Consider the following 23514-nt stretch of genomic DNA (forward strand, 5'->3'; position numbering starts at 1 on the left):
CCCCATTGCAGAATTATAGACATTTTGTCTGTATGGAATCTCATATGGAAAATTTCAATCAGTGATTTCTGTTGGATAAGGAAAGAAATAATTAGAAAATTGAAGTTCATGGGGAACAATCAAGATATTTACCTTTAAAAATGTGTGTTTTTTTTTTAAAGTAATACACATTGCTGTATGTCCCAAATTAAATATTACAGCCATGGCTACCATATGCCTGTGGGGTTCTTCTACATAACCTGAGGAGTTCAATTTATAAACATGATTTACATATTGAGCACATCTAACACGAAGAGACTCATCATAAAGCTCTTCACAACCCATGACTAATAATCTGAAATTTGATCTTCTAAACACCAGGAGAGAAAGGTGTAAAATTTGCATTCTTAAGAGAGAAAATATAATTGAATTTTCTGGTTGAATTTTACACTTTTTTTCAACGATATAAAAGAAATAGTGATTCAAACAAGAAACCCACGTGTACTCACGTTTCTGATCCTTAAAAAATTATTTACTATTATAATTATAATATTGATCTAAATTATTATTTGACAGCCGTGTTGCCTGTGGCTATCCATGATATCATTCCCCAGGAATTTTAATACATTATGTTTTCTGTGAATGTGAGCCGTGTTTGTTGACAGTAATTATTCAAATCAATCTCTACTATCGCTTTTGCAAATATTTCAGTTAAAAATTCTAAGGTGAAAACTAAACTTACTTTTTTGGTTTTGATGCGATTTTTTTAACTCAGATAAAAAACAGAAATTGATTTTTTCCATAAGTAATTTAATGTGGTTTCCATTAGATAAGAGTTATTTCAAACGCTTAAAGTTTTCTGATATTTTGTATATTAATTCACCGCAAAAAAGAAGACAATCGAAAACACTAGCAATAGAAATGCCAGTTTTGTCAGCGCTATTTTTAGACCTCTTAGTGTAATGCTACGAGCGCTGTTATGATTGGCTGGGCAATTGATCCTGCCCAATCACAAGGCGTGTTAGAACTCGAAACCCGTGGTTACAAACCCGTCCGTATAAGGTGACTAATTAATGTCATGCGCGCCAAATGAAAACATCACTTCCGAACTGCACTGAGAGGAGGTTCCGGTGCATGCGAAATACTTCTCTCGCTTTACTGTCGAGCATGATTTTAGCTTCCTTATTCTCTTATCCTATCGATCATTAGTGTTTAGAACTTCTTTGGCAACAAGCCGACAAAATGGTGAGTACAGCATTCTAGAATGCAGCCTGAGTCTCTACACTTGAGGACAAATTTAGAGTACTAAAACCGGAGTTATCTTTTTGTACAATTCATAGCCATCGAACTACCATTGGCAAAGTAAAGGTAATGTCAAAGCAAGTGGAGTGGAAGATATGGTTCTTCTGCCGAAGATCCAAGAGGCGGCGATCGTGGAGAATCTTAAGAAACGATACTTGGACGACCTCATTTTCGTATCCTTTCTCTCAGTGTGAATGAGAATGCACAACTTTATTACAGCTTATGTCGTACACTAAGTAGTCCTCAATGGTCATCGTCTTTCCCTAAATCTGATCCTTAACTCTCCCTCTCGAATTTTACCTGAATATTTTCTTAATCAATATAAGGAAATATAAACATTGTCATCAAATTCTTGCATCGTGTGAAAGTTTTTAGACAAACAAATACAGCTACTTGCTTTCAGGAACAAAAGATAGTAAAGAAACCTGTTATCAGCTGCGCATCAATTTCCTTATCCGTCTAAAAAGGTTCCGAATGATTTATCAAATGGTTTTGAAATACTTATTTTGTATTTTAACATAGGTTTAATCCTTCTCTACTTTTATTTCCGTCCATTAAAGTGCGATCCTAGTTTCGGTACCTCACGCTGTGGGGCGTCTGCATTTAAAGTAAATTTTCGGATTCATTCCGGCATAATTTTTTAATCGGTTGATACAATTTCGTAGAACTTCGGCAGGAACAATTGGAATTATTTTGGGTAGTGACAGAATTTTCTCCGGCAAATGATACGTACATTTCGTAGGATTTTTACGTGATCAGGATGGATACACCGACAAACTGAGCAATTCAGCTCAAGCCAGACACGTACATGAATCTTCAATATCCGTTACTATAGAATTCTGATGGCTGTGACAAATTGGAGCTCACCCCAATATTTTTTACCGTAAAAATAAAATTTAATTTTACCGTAAAATGATTTTTTAAATCACAGAGTTGCTATAATTTCTTCTTAATACACAGAAGGCCCATCCAGTTACACAAGATGTCATATTATTTTTTAAACTTCTCAGAAATTTGGTTCTATCAGGTTTATTTTTAGTCCTCTCCTCTGGTTATGTGGATACCCTCGGGAGAGCAGTCAACTGAAACCACCTTAGATAGAGAAAGCTTGTTGGAATGTGCCTTTTTTTCTAGTTTGTGCTCTCTAATTGGCTGGTATCAATTTGATATACATATTGCTCTAGTGATTGATCTTGGTGTGACCTGCTAGTTTTGTATAAAATGCAATATGATCTGTGTAAGACAGATTTTGAACTTCTTCCTTGTTATTTGTTTACAGAATTTATAACAGAAACCAAAAGTTGTTGAACATAGAGCAATCTTTGGTTAATGTTTGAAACACAAATTTTAGGTTCCCAATCTACAGTTTTTAAGGCTGTAGCAGATAGATTAGGATTTGAATCATTTTTAATCTGATAATTCTTTTCCACACACTCTTTGCTTCTGTTGCAAGAAGATGAATATGTTGAAAATAGGTGGAGAAAAATGGGTGCAGAATTGTTTAAAGTTTTCAAAGGGGGCATAGACATTGGTGGAACAGTGTATAGTGATTAAAATTTATTTAGAAGCCATTGTAAACTTCTAAATCAAATGACCAAGCCACTCTGTTGTTATGTGTGTGCAGTTATTCATTGCTAGCCTTTTAGCACCTTAGAATGTAGTGAAGGTGCTCTTTGCACCACAAGGGGTGTGTCATTTGAATTGCAACCTTAACCCCTTTTGTTAGACATACATTGGTCCTGTTCTGATTTCTGTCAATCCATTCAAGCAGATGCCATACTTTACAGACAAAGAAATTGACCAGTATCAGGGAGCTGTAAGTCATAAATTAAAGTTATAAATTCTCCTGTAGGTCAACAACTGACTCAAACTCTCATTAATGCCAGTTTTGTAACCGTGTTATGGAATAAAGGGAAAGATGAGATTTTACTAGAAAATCTTTGTTTTGTGGCCCCAAAATAAAACTCCTTAGAATGAACTATTTGCTTAGTTACTTTTTAAGTTTTGATTAGCTTGGCCAGTAACATTTGTAATTATTTTGGACTAATCATGGGATTCCTGTATTTCAGGCATCATATGAAAATCCACCACATATTTACGCCCTTACCGACAACATGTACAGAAATATGTTGATTGATCAGGAGAACCAATGCGTGATTATCAGGTAATAAATGTCTCTGAAAAGATTGTGGCCTTGTCAAGATTTCAAATTACATGTAGTTGGACTCAACTTTAAAAATCCTTTTGTGTGAATCAGAAACCCAATTCAGTTACTAGGTAAATGTGTGACATAATTCTTTTGGAGTGAAGCCATCCAATGGATTGCAATCAGGCCATTGAAAATGTAGCTAACTTTTGCTGAGGTTTTGAGACAGGAAAATATTACATTGGAAAAAGCCATTTGATTCTAGATAAACTTAACAAAAAATCTGAAATTCATTTAGTTTGCCATTAAAAAGAAGCAATTTAAAATACATTGCATTTATGCATTGAATTCCAAATGTGGGCCTGAAATAAAGTGCTTACTATTTTTGTGCACTTATGTACTTTCTATGAATGTGCGTGTTTGATTTCCATTTTTTCAAGCCATGATTTCAATATCAATAGTGTTAAGATGTGATGCATGACAGTAATTCTTGTGTGGGTTACTTTTGTACAGTGGTGAAAGTGGAGCAGGAAAAACAGTTTGTGCTAAGTTCATTATGAACTACCTGGCTAAAGTATCTGGTGGAGGTCCAAGTGTACAAAAAATCAAAGATGTGATTCTTGAATCCAACCCTCTTTTAGAAGCTTTTGGCAATGCAAAGACTGTCAGGAATAATAACTCCAGTAGATTTGTAAGTCTACTTTATATTTAGACCAACTTAGATTATAATGAAAATGTGAATGCATTTCAATGATTAATGGCAGTAGGACCAAGCAGAGTCCAGTAATCAAAGGAGTGATTGTAAAAATTACAACAGAAGTCTGATTTGATAATAAGATTGATCAGGGACAGAATAGGACCACACAGAGCTCTCAATTAACTAAAACTCTGGCAAAAGTTGAGAACAAAATACCAGTACCCATCTGTTAAGTACATGCATAAATAGAAACATTTACAGTTTACTTATTGTGAGTAAATGAACCCAACAATCCATGTAGCAGGGCATGCAAGTGATGTGCATTGTCTAGTTATGGTATTTATTTGATTAAACACAAATCCTTTTGAATGTGCCAGTTCTGATGTGGAGAAAGCATATCCAACATAAGATCTTTATTCACTTTATGTATTGCAGCAGTATTAACATGCAGATTGTGAAATTAAGAAGGATACAAAAATTAAATGACTTTTTAGACAAGCACCAAAACATGTTTCTGTTTTGGTCAGTTACCATACTTTTGTTTGCAAGAAGTAAATTCAATCTCTGTAAATAATGCCACCCTTGTATAAATGCTGCCCTCGAATAAACATTTTACTTGAATCATGAAAAATTAATAAATGCTGCAGTTTTTAATTGAATAGATGCAGTAAACATGTATGACAATAACTGAACTGTCCCAAAACACCATTTGATTTAAAACGCAATGGGAACACTGTGTTTTTAGTCTTATAATAGGGCTTATTATAACCAGTCAAATTCAATAATATATGATAGTTTCCAAATGAATGTAGTTTTGATCATTCCAATATTGTTTTCAATCCTTTTCATTTCCAGGGAAAGTATGTTGAGATACAATTTACAAAGGGTGGACAACCTGATGGTGGCAAGATTTCCAACTTCTTACTGGAAAAGGTTTTTAAAAATTTATTATTTGTAACGTTAATTTTTCAACCCATTACACCTTAACAACATCAGTAAATTCTCCATACTGTTTTCTTTACATTTCCTAAAGTACTTAAAGGGAGAATTTGTCTTGCAATCAAGAGCCTATTGAGTTTGTGATCATTTCCTTTATTCTCGTGACCTTAATGTTTGACTCAGGGCTGATTCTGTTAGGAGAAATTAGATGCTTATCACTCTTCAGGTGCAGAGGGTTAAGTTGAGGATTTTGAATTCTTGGAGAATAATCTCGGAGAACAGCTTAACCATATTTCGCAATATTTGTCATCTGTAAATCAATATTTATAATGAATTATTAAAAGATGTTTGGTTGCTCTCCCCTGCAGTCTAGAGTTGTCAGTCAGAATCCATCAGAAAGGAACTTTCACATTTTTTATCAACTTATTACTGGTGCTTCCCAAGAAGACAAAGGTTAGTGATGTGATTTGTTAGATTTGTGAGACAATTGTAAAATTCAAGGGTGAATACATGTTGCTGAAATACAGTGTAAATGATGCTGACAAAGTCTTCTTATTTAAAATTTCCTATTGTTGAACATAGGTCAGCTAGGTCTCACAGAACCAAGTTACTACTACTACCTAAATCAGAGTGGAACATACACAGTTGATGGTACTAATGATGTGAAGGAGTATCAAGAAACAAGAGTGAGCATTCATAATTTTGTTGTCAATCACTCTCATGCTCTTGCCCTTTGGCTAAGTAGCATTTGAACTTACCAGTAATCAATTGTTGTAGAAATGAGGCCATGAAATTTTGTTTGTCCACCTACCTGTAAATTTGAAGAATTTTAAATACCTCTCTATGGCAAGGTTGAACAGGACCAAGATTTTATTACCACACATAAAGGAATGAAGTTTCTTATTCTGGCAAGAGATTGTCATGGATTGCTTCAAAAAGAATGGTTGTTCTCACCAGCAATACTTAAGCTGTCTTGTGATCTTGTTTTGGAGGGGTCTTCTCCTTAGATGTATGCAACATTGATGAGAATTCTGAAGGTATTATTCTTTTATCTTTCTAGAAAGCAATGGATGTGATAGGAATATCTGATGAAGACCAAGGAAGTGTGCTTCAAATAGTGGCTGGGGTCCTTCATTTAGGAAATATTTCCTTTGATGAGCAGGGAAATTATGCTGTACCAAGTGATGATGAATGTTAGTACAATACTTTTACTTCTAAGTATAGACTTGAAATGAGTATGATTATTAGTTGAGAAAGACACAGAAAAAGTTTCACGACAGATGTTTGACAATAAAATAATACTGTTGTCAAGGGAAACTTCCTTGTCTTGTTTCCAATGGTAACTGAATGTCAAGAGCTGTACGTCACCAATGTGAAAGCCTGCAAAAATAAGTCAAAGACTTGTTGCCACTGGAAACAGAACCAATCACCTATGACAACAACACAATTTTAACATCAAAACATGGTCAAAAAACTTCAGTTGTGCCTCACTCAACTGAAAAACATAGTCAACAGATTTTTTCATTCTCAGAACACTGTAGCTTCCATGTTTTGATGTACATCTACTGAAAGTATTAATCAAATTTTTTTCTCATGAGAGAGTAGCTGCTACTGCTTCTACTGCTAATCTCGTTCTGGCTTCTTGTTTGTTGACAGTCTTAGCTTATCCAGCATACCTGTTGGGTGTAAATGACATGTTATTAAAAGAGAAGCTGACCAGGTATGAAAATCGTTGTTATCATTTACATGAAATCAATAGTCATTAATTAATTTTTCAAATAAATGAATCCTGAATTTGTAGTCAGTCAACTGAAAAGGTTGTATTGTGTTTTTTCAGTCGCGTGATGGACAGCAAATGGGGTGGAAAAACTGAAACTATCAACATGACACTGAATGTTGAACAGGTGAGGGAAAAGTCAGTTTTGGAGCCAGCTTAGGACATTAGTCAGGCCACTCGTTAATTGAACTTGAATTTCACAGACTGACTTGCTTGCAAAATAGATAAGTATGCAAGCATGCAGAAATTATCTCAGATGCATTTTAGTCCATAAATGTCTTCACAGATTAGTGCCTTCATACTTACTTTCAGAGTTCAGGCACACGCACTTTTTCCATGGCCATAACACCAGAAGCCATGATTTGCTGTGCCCTCCCTCTGCAAAAACTGTTAAGTATCAGGGAAGCTTCAGAATAAATGTCACTCAGACTTTCAACACCCTTTCAAGAAACATTAGAGTAGTAGAGATGTTTAGCAAATTTAAAATCAAGCTAAAGTGCTATCTTAACTAGTAATGCTTGTGGTACATGTTGCCTTTATAACTTAATTATTTGTCTGCTTTTTAATGTTTTTGTTTTTGTGTTGTGTCAGGGCTCCATTTAAACTAGCTTGGTTAAATTGGATGCCCATGGATTAATAAAGAAATAAAATAAAATAAATCAGTAGTTAAATAAATGTTAATAATAGTGGAAAATGTTATGGTAGATGCATAGTACAAAGGTTTGTTTGGTACGTCTTGTGTTCAGTCAGATTTAATCTTGTCACGGTGAACTGGAAAGACTCCTTTGAAGATTACTCATTTCTGATTTATCTTCTTTCAGGCTTGTTACACCAGGGATGCCTTATCTAAAGCTCTCTATGCAAGATTGTTTGACTTCCTTGTTCAGGTACTAAGTGGTAAATGATTGAAATATTTTTTGATGTGTCAGCTTTATATGCTTTTAAAGGACTATAAAGAAATTGTATTTTACAAGACTCTTATGATTGGCTGTGTGAATGATTAGGTGTTCTAAGCTTATCAAATTTTTTTAAACTTAAATTCAAAATTTCAGATTATCATTTTTCTGGCTGTTGGATCCATGTAATGACAGAGCTATTAAAACAAATAATCCTTTTTGATATTGTGTTCTATGCTTGTTATTGCAGTCTGTGAACAAAGCCATGCAGAAGCAAGTCGATGAACTAACAATTGGAGTACTTGACATTTATGGCTTTGAAATCTTTCAGGTAAACTAAGGTTTTTGATTCATATGAACTTAAAGAATTGAATTGATGTCATGACACTGTTTGTCTGACAATAGTCTTTCATACAAGGAGCAATGTGGTTGTTTACACAGTCTAGCTAACATGATATGTACAGTAGTTAGAATGATGGAAAGTGTCCTAATTTTTGTTTTATTGCTGATTTTGAACTCAACCTTTTAGAAAAATGGATTTGAACAATTCTGCATCAACTTTGTCAATGAAAAGCTTCAACAAATCTTCATTGAGTTGACGCTGAAAGCAGAGCAGGTGAGTTTTGAAGCACAAGACAGTGCCTTCAGTATGTCATGTTATATTTAATTACATTGCAGTTGTTTTTTGTTAATTTAATCCAATGAACTGCTCTGGGTGCTGATAAATTTTGCATACAAACTCATGTGCTCTTACCCCAATCATTATTTGTCATTAATTGTTATTCTGTAGTCATTTGCCTTATGTGCATTTAATAATTACATGCAAATTAATGTTTTGTTGTAGGAAGAATATGTGGAGGAAGGAATCAATTGGAGCCCAATTGATTATTTTAACAACAAAATTGTTTGCGATGTAATTGAGAGCAAGGTAAGCCCCCCTTTTTTTTTCTTTTGTCATTTAAAAAAAAATTATAAATGGATTGTGGGTTCCAAGGTCTGGTAGTGGAGTCCTTCTAAAGTTAATTGGTAATTATATTTTTTACATTGATAGAAACCTCCTGGTATTATGTGTGTTCTGGATGATGTTTGTGCAACTATGCATGCTGTTAGTGAAGGAGCTGATGCAACTCTTCTTGAGGTATTTGGGGCACATGTATGATTAACTGTGTAGTATCTTAACCCTCGGCACCCTAACATCAGTATGCGTATTCTCCATATTGTTCTCTGTACATATTCCAAGATGCTGAAAAGGAGAATTTGTGTAACACTCAAGAGAATTTTTTAGTTGGTGATCTTTTATGTTATTCTTTTTACCTTAATTTGTGATTCATGGATGATTTTGTAGGGAGAAATTAGACACTAGTCACTGCTAAGGTTCTAAGGGTGATGATCAGATAGCCTTGAATCTTTGGCACCTCTGTACCAAATGGGGACACCATAAACAAATATCAACAATTTAACCAAAAGTAATACACATTTTATAACAACTGAGAGTAGACAATTTGGGTGGTTATTTTTTTAAGTGCAGTGAAAGAATTGAACTCAGAACATACAAGTAAAGAAAAAAAATTGCACCGTATTTTTTCCTCTAACCTCAAGTTTTCAAAACCAGTGCCCTAAACTATTCTGTCATGCTTTCTCCTCCTGCATGCAAAGCCTGTAGCTTTGAAAACCTTTTCCAGGGGCACTGGGTTAAAGAAGAACTGCCTCATTTTACCCTGGACCCCCCCTAAGAGTGACCAGCATTTAATTTCTCCTTACTGTAATAATGAATTCTCCTTACTGTAATAATGAATAATTCTTTTCTTTTTCAGAAACTGAATAATGCAGTAGGGACACATCAACACTTTCAAGGTGTCAGTGGAGGGTTCATAATCCATCACTATGCAGGAAAGGTATTTAAGATCAGTCAGAATATACATGCAAATATTTTTTTACAAGTATAAACATTTTAGGTTTTTTGATAAAATGAAGTTTCTCTCTAAGATTCACATTGTTTTTCAGGTAACGTACGATGTTAATGGGTTTTGTGAAAGAAATCGTGATGTTCTTTTCAAGGATCTCATTGAGCTGATGCAGACAAGTGAAAAGTGAGTTTTCTGGAATTGTTTCTAGTTCTTTAATTGATAGCAGGACTTACAAGCTAAATAAATAACATGCATAAAGTTTGTTTTCGCCGCACTTGTGGATTTGCAGCTTGGTTGGTACTTGCAGGTTATAAAGGGTTTAGTAGACAACACTCTTAAAGGGACATATTTTGCAGCTCAGAGTTGTGTCTTATGTAAGTGTGATTCAGGTTCTTTTTTCTCTTGTGTCCTTGCAGCCCTTTCATGAGAAATCTTTTCCCTGAGGATGTCAGTACCGACAAACGAGGAAGACCCACAACAGCTAGTAATAAGATCAAGGTAAACACACCTTTGCAAGAATTATTGAAAAAAAATAAGGTTTCTATTTGAAATAACTAGCTAGTGGAATGATCTTGTAGATAAATAGAAAAGGAAATTCCATGGAACTGATATAACTGCGGCTACAGAGGGCCAAATGTTGCAGTTCGCAAATTTGAAAAAATAGAATGCACCTTTATGTTGCTGAAGAAGAATGTTTTTTCGTCTTGTCTTGAGCGTGGAACAAAGAGTCTCAATGAAGAATCGAACCTTCGCATTCCGCTCTCTGATGCTCTACCTCTGAGCCACAGGAACTTTAGGGTGTGCTAGGCTAGTACAAGGTTCTTTTGTAACACGCGACCTGTTCACTACGACTGGAAATGTCGAAAGCCTGGTGTTAGTTAATAGAATAAAAAAGATGGTGAATTTTTACGCACGTTAATGAAATAAGGAAGGATGATTTCTCTTCTTACCTTGAGCATGAAACACAGCACAAATATCTCAAGTTACTAATTTTTCCGTGAAGTGGCCCTATTTAGCTTTAACACATCACTGTTCATTGCCTATTTTACAGACACAAGCCAATCTGCTGGTAGACAAACTCATGAAGTGTACTCCTCATTACATCCGCTGCATTAAACCAAATGAGAGCAAAAAGGCTCATGACTGGGAGGGTGACAGAGTGAAACATCAGGTGGAGTACCTGGGACTGAAGGAAAACATCCGCGTCAGAAGAGCAGGATTTGCTTATAGAAGACCTTTTCAGAAGTTCCTTGATAGGTGAGTGTGTCGTAGGACCAGTGATTTTGATGAGAATCTGATTAGTGGTTGAGGAAGTACATAAAAATTTTCATTTGATTTGTTTGAAATTGTCGATAATTGCAAGGAAACTTTTCAAAAGAAAGTTTACCGAGCGAAGACAAAACCGAAAAAAGAGATTAACACAACAGGGAGCAAGGATGGTTTAAGGTGGAGAAAATTAACACAGATTGCATATGAAAAAAAAATTGTAAATTTTTCCTATTGCTTTTAAAATACTGGACGTACCGGTAGCTCCTGATTTACGACCACGTCTTCCCACTCATTGTTTCAGATGTCCTGAATGCGCATTTAGCTTCAACCTTTTCAAGGGCTTCTTTGTTGTTCACCTCGCGAATTCAGAATTGATTCTGATGGTTACAGATTTAACGATGAATTCAACTGGTAATATTATTTTTTTTTAATCTGGTCGCCAGATATGCTATACTTACCAAAGAGACTTGGCCGCGGTGGAATGGTGACATGCGGAGAGGAGTGGAGCATCTGATGAATGCTGTCAACATGGAGCGCGACCAGTGGCAGATGGGAAAAAGTAAAGTGTTCATCAAAGCACCTGAATCGGTGAGATATTACTCGTAATTTCAATGCTTTTTCAAGCAAATAGGTGATGAAAATAAACGAACTTATGCGCTTGAGAGCAGCGCTAGAAACTGCAACCGTTGGAGTCTGCTGTTACTAATAATTCGTACAGGAAGTCATTTTGCCAAGTCCTCTAATCCATATCTGACTCTTCTTTACCTGAATCAAGCTGTTCTTGCTTGAAGAATTGAGAGACAGAAAGTTCGACGGTTACGCCAGAAAGATCCAGAAGGCTTACAGAATGTACAAGTCAAGGCAATACTTTGCCGAGCTCAAACAACAAGGTAATCTTTCGTCTGTTCCCCTTGATATTCCCAGTGACTGCGCTGGTTTGGCTTACGTATTGTCTTTCCTACATATATATATTCTATTTGAAGAGCTTGACTCTCGTTTTTACCGGACGTGGTGTGTCAAGCTTACAGTAGCCCATCTAACTTGCTTTGTACCGTCGTTTCAGCATCAGATATCCTGTTCAACAAGAAAGAGAGACGAAGGTTTAGCATCAACCGCAATTTTGTGGGTGATTACATTGGTTATGATAACAACCCTGCCTTGAGGAGTTTAGTCGGTATGAGTTGTCTTTGACTCTCGTCAGATTTTGTTTTATGGATTGCCTTGTGTGTTTTTTTTTTTTTGCTTCATAGTTTGAAGAGTAATGTCTTATTTCTGATACTATCTTTTCCTTCAGAAAAGCGAGAGAGAATTGAATTTGCAGTCACAGTCAACAAATACGACAGAAGATTTAAGGTATAGTGTTTATGATTTTTAGCATAGCTTATAGTTTTTTGTTTTCAAAATGATTAAATTCCCGTGTTTATCAAAACTGCTCATCCTTTTTGTTACGATACTAAAGCTGTATGAAATCCTCTTTACAGGCAATGAAACGGGACCTTCTGCTCTCAAGCAAACATATTTACCTTATTGGAAGAGAAAAGGTAATTGTATAGTAAAAAAAATGATAACTTTACTATACATATACGTCGTGTGTCTTGGGATCAGAATGGTTTTCATTAGAGAGAAAAGGAGATTCGCTGCATTGTTATTTCAGTCATGCTCTTTCATTCAGCTCATGAAATGCAACATAGCTTGCAGCGCTTGGCGCATTCCGATTTTGTCTGTTGCTTCTACTTCTCGTGGGCAAATTGTGAAAATTTGGTAACAGAGCATAGAAATTGTATTTTTTGAAGAAGAAGACAGCGATTTTTTTTTCAAGAATCCTATTCATGTTTCTGATCCTGAGCTCTCAATTAGGATTCAAACGCATTAGCTCGTTCAAATGCTATATGCTAAAATGCTGTATATCTGCGTAGTGGGGAATTTATGTTAAGTTAATTCGTCCATGAACGTTGCCGAAGACACATAACATTTCCCCTAACTTGGAACTTTCAGGTGAAGAAAGGACCCGAAAAGGGTAAAGTTTATGAAGTTGTAAAACGGAAACTGGAAATGAAAAGCATAGGATCTGTGTCACTTAGGTAAGTGCAATTGAGATATGTCCAGTCACGACAGTCAATGATTGAGCAAACTAAGGCATGCTTCTCTTCCGCTGATGTCCTTCGCAACCTTGCATTGGATGTCGCATGATGCACCCCCCCCCCCCCGCTTTCCACCTCCAAGAAGAAGGAAGAGTGTTGCGTGACACCCCGAAAGACGGATAAGAAAGGAGACTAGCGTACCTTCCAGCGCCAATATTCACAATATTTCAATTTAAATTTATCATCTCTCTTATTCTATTTATTTCAATTTTCGTCTCCAGTCCACTTCAAGATGACTTCATTATTCTTCATATCCCAGGGGAATATGACAGTGTTCTGGAAACTGTGTTCAAAACTGAGTTTTTAACTCTCCTGTCATCAAAATATCAAGACTCTGTCAACCGTCAGCTCAAAGTTGACATTGCCAGCAGGTATGATAAACATAGCGTTTAACATTGAATTTAAGTGGAAGAGTTAATCTGTAACGTTGGAAAATGGTTCTTGGTTTAATGGTGATCTTGTGTATCCAATTGAGTGACTTTCAATCGAGTATCGATTGTACAGCGGTGTTGCATTGAGTTTGCCTTCGCTCTGTGATTGGTCGGGAAAAAAAACCTGCCACCTTTTCAACCAATCAGATGTAAAACCAAAACCAATTGCAACTCAGCCACTCCCATTTTCCAGCGCTTGAGGCAGCTGGCTCTTTTTCACTTTAAGTTCCCATTGGTTTCGGTGACATTTGTATGTTGTAACGGCAATGTTATTTTACGCATAAAACGGATCGGATTTGCTAAAGTCTGATTTTCTCCCATTCCTTCTTGTATCGGCTGAGTACGTTACATGCGTAGCGAGAACCCGAATAGATAGGTACCGATTGTACTAAAGGACATTTAGGTACACCACGATGATCACTGACGCATCATCTGCGTAGCACTGGACTGAGGGTTTGTCTAAGCAAACTTACGTCCAGTAAGAATTATTCCTATTGACAATTTTAACTGTCTTCTTTTTCTATTTCAGCATCACAGTGACAGTGAAGAAGGAGGGCTGGGGAGGAGGCGGAACACGTTCCTTAAACTTCTCCTCGGGTGGTTCTGACGTCCCTGTCCTGAAGCCCAGTGGCAAAACACTCGGCGTCTCCATTGGACCAGGTCTTCCGAAGGACACTAGTAAGTAATTGAAAGAGGAGAGGTCAAAAGAGCTTCCTTTGTATAGACCTTCCTTTGTATAGACCTTTCTCTGGACACTGTCCTCGTGCCTAAAGGACAGTTCGCCCTCCCCCACTCCCCTCTTTAAAGTATTTCCTGATATTTAGAATCACAGCTCCTTTTAAAGAGCTTTTCGATGAAATGTCGTTAAACCAAAACAAAAGTAATCTCACTGCTCAATCAGAACAAAGGAAATTATCACAAGGATCATTAAAAATTCATAGTAATCGTAATAGGTTTTAGTTTTGTATTTCATGGATTGAGAGGGTTGCGTGACCTTTCTAGACCAATCACAGAGCGAAGTAAAGCAAAATCAAAGCAATGGCAAATTTCTCTCGACCCTTAATCGAAACTTGCTCCTTAAGATCGTTAAAGGACAAATATGTCTAATTGTTGGTAATTTGTAACAATCAGTCCCTTTTTTTGACTAATACAGTCGAAGCTGTATTAAGCGGCACCGTATTAAGCGATCAGTTGTCAAAGTCCTGAATTTATTTGTAATTTTCACCTCTATTAAATGCTCACCTTTATTAAACGGTCGCGGTCACTCTTGACTTAGTTCCAACGGCATGTTCTTATTGTCCTCCACCTGTCTTGAACGATCACTGAAAGCGGGACCACTCAAATAAAATCAGGAATAATCTTTCAAGTAATTTTTAATGTTCCTCTCCCAAAGTCAAAGTAAGTCGTCTTTTCAAGCCAGATTCTGTACATTGAGTGGTCAATTATGTCGTAAAGTGGCGCTTTTTTTAATCGTTTTTTTATAATACCCCCAATCTGTGGAGTCTGTATTAAGTGGTCGCCAAGTGATTCCCAGTGGGTGACCGCTTCATACAGGTTCGGTTGTGTTCAGTCTCAATGTCGCAGTGAGGGGTTCATTTTACCTCTATGGAATATCTAGAAATGACAACTATCGTTTGTTTCAACAGGACCTGGTCGCCAAGCACACGTCGGCTCTAGCCCAAGCAAACCACGTCGAGCAGCCCCAGGGTACCCCTCTCAACAGCAAGCGTCCAATCAATCTCGCGGCAGGACATCGTCAAGTCTCAAACGATTTGCAGCAACCCACAAACAGCCGTCACTTCCAAGATCAGGTGCTCAGCACTTAGCGCGAGGACCAGCTAACATCGATGTTCGACAACAGGAATTCATGCGAACACCTGAGTCAGGAGTTTGTGGGTGAGTTTGTCATTCTTTTTGTCCACGAAAACACGTCTTACCAGTTGAATTCTCAGTCTGTGTTTGTAAGTACGGGACGGAGGTTTTTCCAGTCGGATTTAAGGCCCAAGTGAGAAGCGAGCCAAATTCGGACAGAAAAAACGAGGCTCCTTAACTTACAATACGGACTGAGGGAACGAAATTAGTGAGGTATTTATTATATCTCTGAGTTCAAATAGAGGGGGAGGTATAATACTTTATAAAACAAGCTCAAAAAGGAAATGGATCAAGTTAGAAAGACTTTTTCTATATTTGACCTTCTTAGGAATTACTGCATTCTTGAAAGCAGAACGCGAAGATGCGGTGATTTCTTGAGAATAGAGCAAAGTTGTGTTTGTTTTAAGTATGAATTTATGCTTTCAAACAGAACGCGTCGTAAAGACGATGTTACATGCAATTATTTGTCGAAGCCACTTTTGAGTAGAATTTCCAGGAAAACAGTGCTATAGAACTTCGTATTACACGACATAAGATACAGTAAACTTACGTGGCTCATTTTAACTACAGCACGAATTGACGACCTAATTGATTTTACGAAGTCACCCGAGGATTGAAAGTCATTGTAAGGACATCGCTAACGTGTATTCGAGACCAGTTGCACCTCCAAGGACAACGGTTTTAACTATTACTTTCGATCAGTTTTTGCATGTAACATCGTTTGGGAATTCAAAGTTATTTCATGATCATAGAAAGAATGAGACACGCAAAATAATTCCTGCTTTTAATGTATTGTAGAACGTTTTTCGATTGAGTGTTTTAAATTTATTGCTCTCTGTGATAAGTTCACAAAACTTGCGTTACCCTGCCAGCCTGTCAGTGCACATGTTTATTTTTTTTCCTGCGCTTGAAGCCATTTACTTGCCATTTACTTACTCTGGGTCCTCACTGGCGTTATCTACCTAGTTATGGCTGCCCGTGGCGAGTGATAATGTTGGTTCTCGTTTGAAAGCACTCGATCGAAAAGCGCTCCACACAATACCTATTATTTCAATTTCATAGGTAGTCGGGTTAAGAAAGTCAATCCGAAATAGAGTGGGGGGTGGTAGGAGTGAAAGGAGCCGGGGGGGAGGATTTGGAGTTGAGGGAAGAACCGTTCATACGCAGAGTAGTTTTGCATGCTGATCAGAGTTTTTGCGGGGAATTATTCGATTAGGGGATTCTCAACAGCAATAACCTTGAAATTCTTCCCAGTCTACCGAAGAAGAAATCCGGTGGTTCACTGTTTTGTGTTGTTTCGCTCTCTGTAGTTAATGTGCTGTGCTCCAAGTGCTTTTGTCAGTAATGTTTGTGTGTGTTGGGGATAAATTGGCCAAAAAAATTCAAACGAAGATTAATTTATTTTCATTCGTCACTCATACGTGCTAAGACCCTTTGATTAGCGAAAGTAAAATTTTTTTACCATAAAAAAATTAAATCGCAATAATCAACTCTCCATTTTTAGGGACTCAAACGTGCCAAAAACACTCTTATCTAAACAAAATTAAGAATGAATCGTCAATTTTTAAATTTATCCAAACACAACACAGTAAAAAGCCTTGCTAACATCTCATGCTGCATTGAGATAGAAGCAGTTAGGTCACTGTGATTACATGAAGTAGCAAACTCTGCAGGATAACTTCATTAAATTCACAACCTTTAAACCATAAACAGATTTAATCGCATGAACCCACCTCCTCCTGTCTCAACTATAAGAAGAGGAGCTCGCGCATACGAGACTTACCCAGCACCTACCGCAGGACGACACGGGCCTGTAAATTACCCTCACCACATGAATCACGCTGCGTCTGTCCAGTTCGGCGATGGCTCAAAGCATTCTAGAAGAATTCCTGAGCAGCTGGATCCAGCCGTCTATGGACAGTACAGGAAATCAAGACACCCTCTCAATGGGCAGAACGCGCAGTATAATCCAGCAACGTTAAGTCGTACGTCTGATGACGGAAAGAGGAGGGTCAGTTTTGAAGACGACTATGTGGATGCTGCGAGACGGCAAACCGGGTATAAGACGGTACAGCGACCGCGTTCAGCCAACATCACTTCCCAGAGGGAGAGGATGTATAGTTCAGCGGCTAATGAGGCTCCAGATTCAAGGTCGCTTCGGGAAGGAGAAACACAACGTGATCCTTACGTGAGGGAAACTGCAAGGCAAAATGGATACAAAACTGTCCAGCGCCCACGCTCTGCGACACTTGCCTCACAGCATGAGAACATTTACAATAAAACAAACGGTCAACAGAGAATGCAGTGGGCTGGAGCTGCTCATGATACCTCGAGACAATCAGACCAAGGTGGGTATAGTCGGGCAGGGTACCATATGAACCACGCCCCTCAACAGAGCGCGCCCCGATCGGACATATCTCCCCATTCTGGTAGTGTCAAACCCCAGGGGACGGGGTATGTAGCAGACTACAGAGCTAGGAGTGCTTCTCATGGTGCCGAGTACACAAACACAAGGCGCCAGCAGACCAGGGCGCCGCATGACGGATACGAACAGATGAGTCCAATCAATTACAGCCAAGCCAATGGGCAAAACGGGCAGCATGCGTATGTTCCAGCCCCGGAGTATCCTGGGTCTGCAGCGGGATCACATCAGCGTGTTCCGGATGAGGTCAACTATAGAGCGCAGAACGTTGTGCAGCAGCAGAGAACAGCGTTTAGAGCAGGACAAGCCCGACGTGGCACTGTCCAGCAAGGCTATGAGGAAATGGCACCTTTGCATCATACCTCTGCTGCTCCACAAAATGGGGCAGGTCCCCAGCAGAGTGGAACACCATACAGTACTGCAGAAAGGCGAAAGAGAGGAGGCACACGGTACAATACGAATGGAATACCGTACAGTATTGCAGATGCTCGGCATAATGATTTGCCGCACAGTGCTGTCACAACTCAACATAATGGAGGAACCACAAACCATCAGAATGGGATGCCGCACAGAGGAGGCACAGGCCATCAAGCTGAACTACCCTACAGTACTGCTATGGACCAACGGAATGGAATTATGTACGGAGCTACCACCAACCAACAGAATGGGATTCCGTACGGGGCTGCAATAAGCAATCAGAATGGGATTCCGTATGAGGCTGCAACCAGCCGACAGAATGGGATGCCGTACGGGGCTCCAACCAGCCGACAGAATGGGATTCCGTACGAAGCTGCCACCCTCCAACAGAATGGGATGCCGTACAATGCGTCTTCCTGCCAATGCGAAGATATTCCTTACAGCACTGGTGCCAGTTCCCGGAACAATAACCCCTACAGTGCAGCTCACAACCAGCAGAATGGAGTTCAGAATGGTCTCCCTTACGGTGCGACCACGACTCAACAGAAAAAACAACCCACTATTGCCCCTGAAATTCGACAGCACTGTATGTCGTACAGCACCGCACCATCTCAACAAAATGGCGCATCGTACAGTGTGGCATCTACCCATCAGAATGGTTCGTACACCGCCACACATCACAGTCAAGAAGGTATCCCCCAAGGCAAAAGTGAGACTCCACAGCAAAATAGCTATGATGGTTATGACGGTACGTCCGACAGCGAATTTGATGACACTGATGATGATCAGCTCAATGAGTATGTCAATCTGAGGACGTGGCACGATGGCGAAAACGGGTCTAACAGTCCAACTAATCAAGATGATAGGTGAGCTAACACACCTCTAAACGGTTCTTAAACCTTAATTTTAATCTACTGAAGAATCTGATCATTAAATCCTAAAAATCTCTAACCGTGATCGAATGAACAGTGTGAGGGCGCCTTTCGTGGATAAAATTGGACCAGGATCAAGATTTTGAAGAAAGATCACTTGGGGCATGGTACATAAAATTTTTTTGATTCAGTGTCTTAGAACTAAATGAAAAGCTATTACGACGATCAAAAAGTACAGATACAGGCGTGGGAAAACGGGAGTGACCAAGAAGCGATAGTAATCGTATAAATCAGATTGGCTTAGAGAATGCTGAAATGTTTTTCAACCGGTGACGGTGCGTGGGAAAGCAAAACAAAAGACCAGAATATTCCCGGTTTGCTTAGTCTGTGACTCTCACTCCAAAATGGATTCGCTAATTTCTTTTGATTCTCGATCATCCATCCCATGTCGGATCATAAAAAGCTTGATCCCTATCCTCACAAAGAAGCGTACCCGTGAACTAACTTTCTATCTTTTTTTTTGCTATCTTTATTAACAACTTTTGACTTTCATAATGTGATTGAAATCTAAATATAACCCCAGACTACCTCATGTAACGCGAAAGAAATCTTCTCCTTCCCAGGCATTGTGTATCTTTGAAACGCAACACGTTCCCCTCGTAGGGTGGTTGGTGGATGAAACGGGTCTTCTTCTACTCGTTTTTAACCACTTAGTGCACAAATGAATACCTCAAGTAAACTGCTATCCACAACTTTTCAACAACATGTAGACTAAGAAAAAAATTATAACCAAACCTTGCACCCCCTAAGAGGCCCGGACAAAGAAATTTTAATTTCCAATATGAACAAAGATAAAGGATATGCTTAACTTTTCTTTAACTAGCCTTTTATAAGAAGTTTTGATTCATCTAAAATCGCTCGATTTGAATTGACAACGGGAAATTTCGTATTTAAATTTAAAACCGATTCCAAGGCCAAAGAGACTAAAACATTCGATACCACTTCGAGGATTTTTGATAATGCTTAGTGTTATGTTTGTAGTTTTGGCTGCTGAATCCTGGTTGAATAAATGTTTTTTTTTCAACGTACCATTAATGCTTTTTGTAAAATTTTGCTTGTGAAAGTAGTGGAGTTTTATGTTTTGTACTTTGTGCTAAATTGCTCACTGTTTGTCGGTATATGTGTGTAGTGTCGCGTAAACTTGTAAGCTCTTATATACTTCAACGGGCCTAACCTTAACGTAAATATTCAATTTTTATTATGCATTAAATAATGATTAATAGCTAACTATAGATAGCTGCTAAGGTGTTAATGCTTGTGAAATAAGTGTAGCATGTTTCTGTCTCCAGTCTCTCCGCTGCCAGCAAAAGAAAAGAAATGGGCGCTAGGTAACACTAAAACCAATAACTTAACACGTAACAAACATTACTTCACTTAAATTATGAAATGTCTATTGAATTACTTCTGTACGTCTGTCCTTTATAAAACCTTTCACAATTACAACGTCTTCATCGATAACCTAATATTTGATGATTTTCCTCGCTCGTATGGATGGGGAAATAATGGCAATTTTTTTCATTGCTTAAGAGGAGTTTTTCGTTCATAAACCTTGCGTGATGGGTTATGCGACACGGACAGTTTTCATGAATAACTTTTCATGTTGCCTTGTCTACGAATAAGGATAGAACAAATACGCAGGCAGGATTCATTTCAATTTTTATGAAAATTACCCACCCATCTTCTTTTCGGATATTTTTTGTCCAGCGTCTAAAAGTAGAGTTATCATTCGCGAATACTCTAAAGTATCTCCCTTTCCCTAACATAGCACACAGCTTCCTCTCCCTCCCCGCTTCCCCCCCCCCCTTTACTTTTCTTCGCAGGTTTTGAGATATTCCCGACACCCCACGTCAATATGTTTGAGACTTCTTCCATTAAGGGTCGAAAGTTATCCAGAATTGCTTTGGTTTTACTTTACTTCGTTATTTGATTGGTTCAGGAAACTCGCGCCACTTTTCGACCAGTAGAAAATAAAATGAATCGCGTCACCCTCGTTTTCCCGCGTTTTAGTAAGTTGCTCGGTTTTACTCTTAGTTCTCACAGACTTGTGAGATTTTCCATGCTTTGGTTGGTCGTTGTTATAGCTTCGGTGTTGATTTTACGACACGCAATCGAAAAGCGCTTTGTGATGTAGAGACAATTGAATGAGCTAACCTGACTTGAACCCTTCGCGGATGTCTTTGACTATAGTACATTTTGTACCATTGACATAACCACGGTTGGCGTAATCGTTAGTGCTAGGGACAACTCCTGATTGTGTTTTACTTGTGTTATATTTCTTGAGTGTTTACATGAGAACTTCCCCAACATTTATCTTTTTCTTCAAGATTTCTGTACCTGGTTTATTATTGACTTATTATAAAGGACAGCTTGGTAATCTGATCCTTTTTTTAGTATCGAAAGGATAAACTCCAAGAAAAAGTCCCTGTCGAAACGTCCTCCAGCTCCAGGAAAACCTAGGCTTAAGCCAAAACCAGCCCCGTCCCTACCCCGGTGTAAGACATTATGGCCTTACGACGCCACCGACGTTGAAGAGTTGAGCTTTCAACCGGACGAAATCATTGAAATTATTAAAGAAGGTAAAATAACGTAGGAAACAGTTAAAACGCCTCATGTAATAAGTCGCTAGGTATGATAATTGGGTTCCCTAAGGTTTGCAGAGTAGAGCAGGTTGATATGTCCACGTCGTAACAACCACAAGAAAACAAGCAAAGTCGTGCTCAGGTTCCTCGTTCTTTCTGCATAGGAGCCTGGGAACAAGTTTGTAGTCTGATTTGGTGGTCAGTGGCCTCATTTTGATGTGTTGTAACGTGAGCGGGGAAAACAAGGATCGAGGCTTCCTGCTACACTTCCGGAGTAAAAAAAAAGGATTGCAGTGAAATTTTTTTTCCTGATTTGACTAGCTCTTTTCGGCTTTAAAGAAAGTTTTGACCCGAATTTTTTTAATGTTTTTTTTGGTGGGACTTTGTAATTAAACATCAGATGATGAAAAATACCATACTCATGCAGCCTAAGATTCACCTCGAATTCGTATACTTGACCAAGTTTTTCTGTCTTACGTTGTGTGCTTTTTGGAGGGTTATAACCAATCATGGTCAGTACTTGATGCTGGTCCCACTTGGCCTCAGATTCTAACATTGTCATCTGTGTTTTATTCCCAGATCCCTCAGGATGGTGGACGGGAAAACTGAATGGCCGCGAGGGACTATTTCCCAGTAACTACATCGAAAAGATTTAAAGAAAAACGAGATTGATAATATAGCGTTTTCTAAGTTGTCGTAATTTTCAGCATTCTGGTGTAAATATAGTAACGAGATTTGAAAACTATTCAACTTAAAATCGCAAGTGATATTTAATCATCCGTCTCTAAGCTTACGGAATCTCAGACAGCAACCGTGATTTAAATTATAATGAAGATCCACATTTAATGGAAATTCACCACTAATGCATTTTTCATGTCACACGCATCTAGGTAACCCATTTAGTCATTTGGTACGGAACAAGTCATTAATATTCGTCGAATTTAATCCAGAGAAATCATCAATCGCAGAAATGTTTTAATGATGGAAATTAACCTACCCATATCTACCACATTTCATGTAAAGATCACCGTAGTTCAAAAAGAAAAAAAAGGGAAACTCTCGTGAATGACTGATCTCACACCCAGCTCCTACCGTCTTTACCACTGCTTGATCGTGGAAAGTCTGGGTACGAGATTAGCGAATGGCCAAAGAAATTGATGCTATCCTTTGTTACTGTTGATTGATGTTTATCGGCAAATTCCTTAACCGTAGAAAGAATTTGAGCAAATTGAAAATTCTGTCGCAAAATTGCTTTGTTTCGAAGACGAATTGGTCGTAATTTAGGTAAACGTAATTGTAAATGTATAATTTCAGTCTGAAGAAGGAATGAAGAAATGCCTAAACAGTATAAGTTTTGTTCAAATTTGTAAGAGTCAATTTGTGTTAAAGTCGATTTATTTTCAAGAAGAACCCTTAGAATCTATATGTAACAATCAGTACAATGATATTTAGTATAAGAAAAAATTGTGAATGTTTTGTAAATTATTGAAATCTGTCAGGAGAGATTTTTGCAATGGTTAACAATTATTTAGTCTAATTTAACGTTACTTACAAAGTTGGGAGATTTTCACTTCTATATTTTGAAGAGAGTTGTAAACATCTGTAAGTGATTACAGAATAAAACGCTCTGTTCTTTAGCAGTTCAGAATTTTTTAGTGATCGTTATGTTTTCAGTGTCTACAAACAAGGCACGGAAACAACGAGCTTATTCACTAAATCGCGGCCACGGTCAGAAACATAACCCCGGTTTCAAGAACACAAGGAGAGTTTGGTGCGTTTTCAAAGGATTTAAGACTAATGTTTCAAAA

General features: G+C 38.1%; 1 protein-coding gene across 2 annotated transcripts; it reads left to right on the forward strand.

Annotated features, from left to right (window-relative positions):
* The first annotated feature begins 1071 nt into the window (after positions 1–1071).
* On the forward strand, positions 1072–23346 carry LOC131786127 (unconventional myosin-Ie). Of its 2 annotated transcripts, XM_059103125.2 has the most exons (32): positions 1072–1224; positions 1320–1454; positions 3008–3097; positions 3351–3445; positions 3941–4118; positions 4980–5057; positions 5432–5516; positions 5646–5749; positions 6124–6256; positions 6720–6783; positions 6901–6967; positions 7662–7727; positions 7987–8067; positions 8266–8352; positions 8581–8664; positions 8788–8874; positions 9551–9631; positions 9741–9826; positions 10060–10141; positions 10695–10900; positions 11356–11500; positions 11688–11802; positions 11976–12086; positions 12207–12265; positions 12394–12453; positions 12908–12993; positions 13275–13424; positions 14014–14162; positions 15131–15380; positions 17070–19061; positions 21519–21703; positions 22286–23346. In XM_059103125.2, the coding sequence occupies exons 1-32, from the start codon at positions 1222–1224 to the stop codon at positions 22360–22362; spliced, it is 5271 nt and encodes a 1756-aa protein (XP_058959108.2). In that variant the 5' UTR covers positions 1072–1221; the 3' UTR covers positions 22363–23346. The 2 variants fall into 2 exon arrangements, with proteins under 2 accessions (XP_058959108.2, XP_058959116.1); XM_059103133.2 differs by lacking the exon at positions 17070–19061.
* Positions 23347–23514: the final 168 nt, after the last annotated feature.

This window comes from Pocillopora verrucosa, chromosome 4 (assembly GCF_036669915.1).
Source record: "Pocillopora verrucosa isolate sample1 chromosome 4, ASM3666991v2, whole genome shotgun sequence".
Lineage (NCBI taxonomy): Eukaryota > Metazoa > Cnidaria > Anthozoa > Scleractinia > Pocilloporidae > Pocillopora > Pocillopora verrucosa.

Excerpts from the sequence above, each read along its gene's own strand:
- LOC131786127 (XM_059103125.2), top strand. Across the intron at positions 5,058-5,431 it reads CCAACTTCTTACTGGAAAAG|TCTAGAGTTGTCAGTCAGAA; the intron begins GTTTTTAAAAAT and ends TCTCCCCTGCAG. Across the intron at positions 10,142-10,694 it reads CAGCTAGTAATAAGATCAAG|ACACAAGCCAATCTGCTGGT; the intron begins GTAAACACACCT and ends CCTATTTTACAG.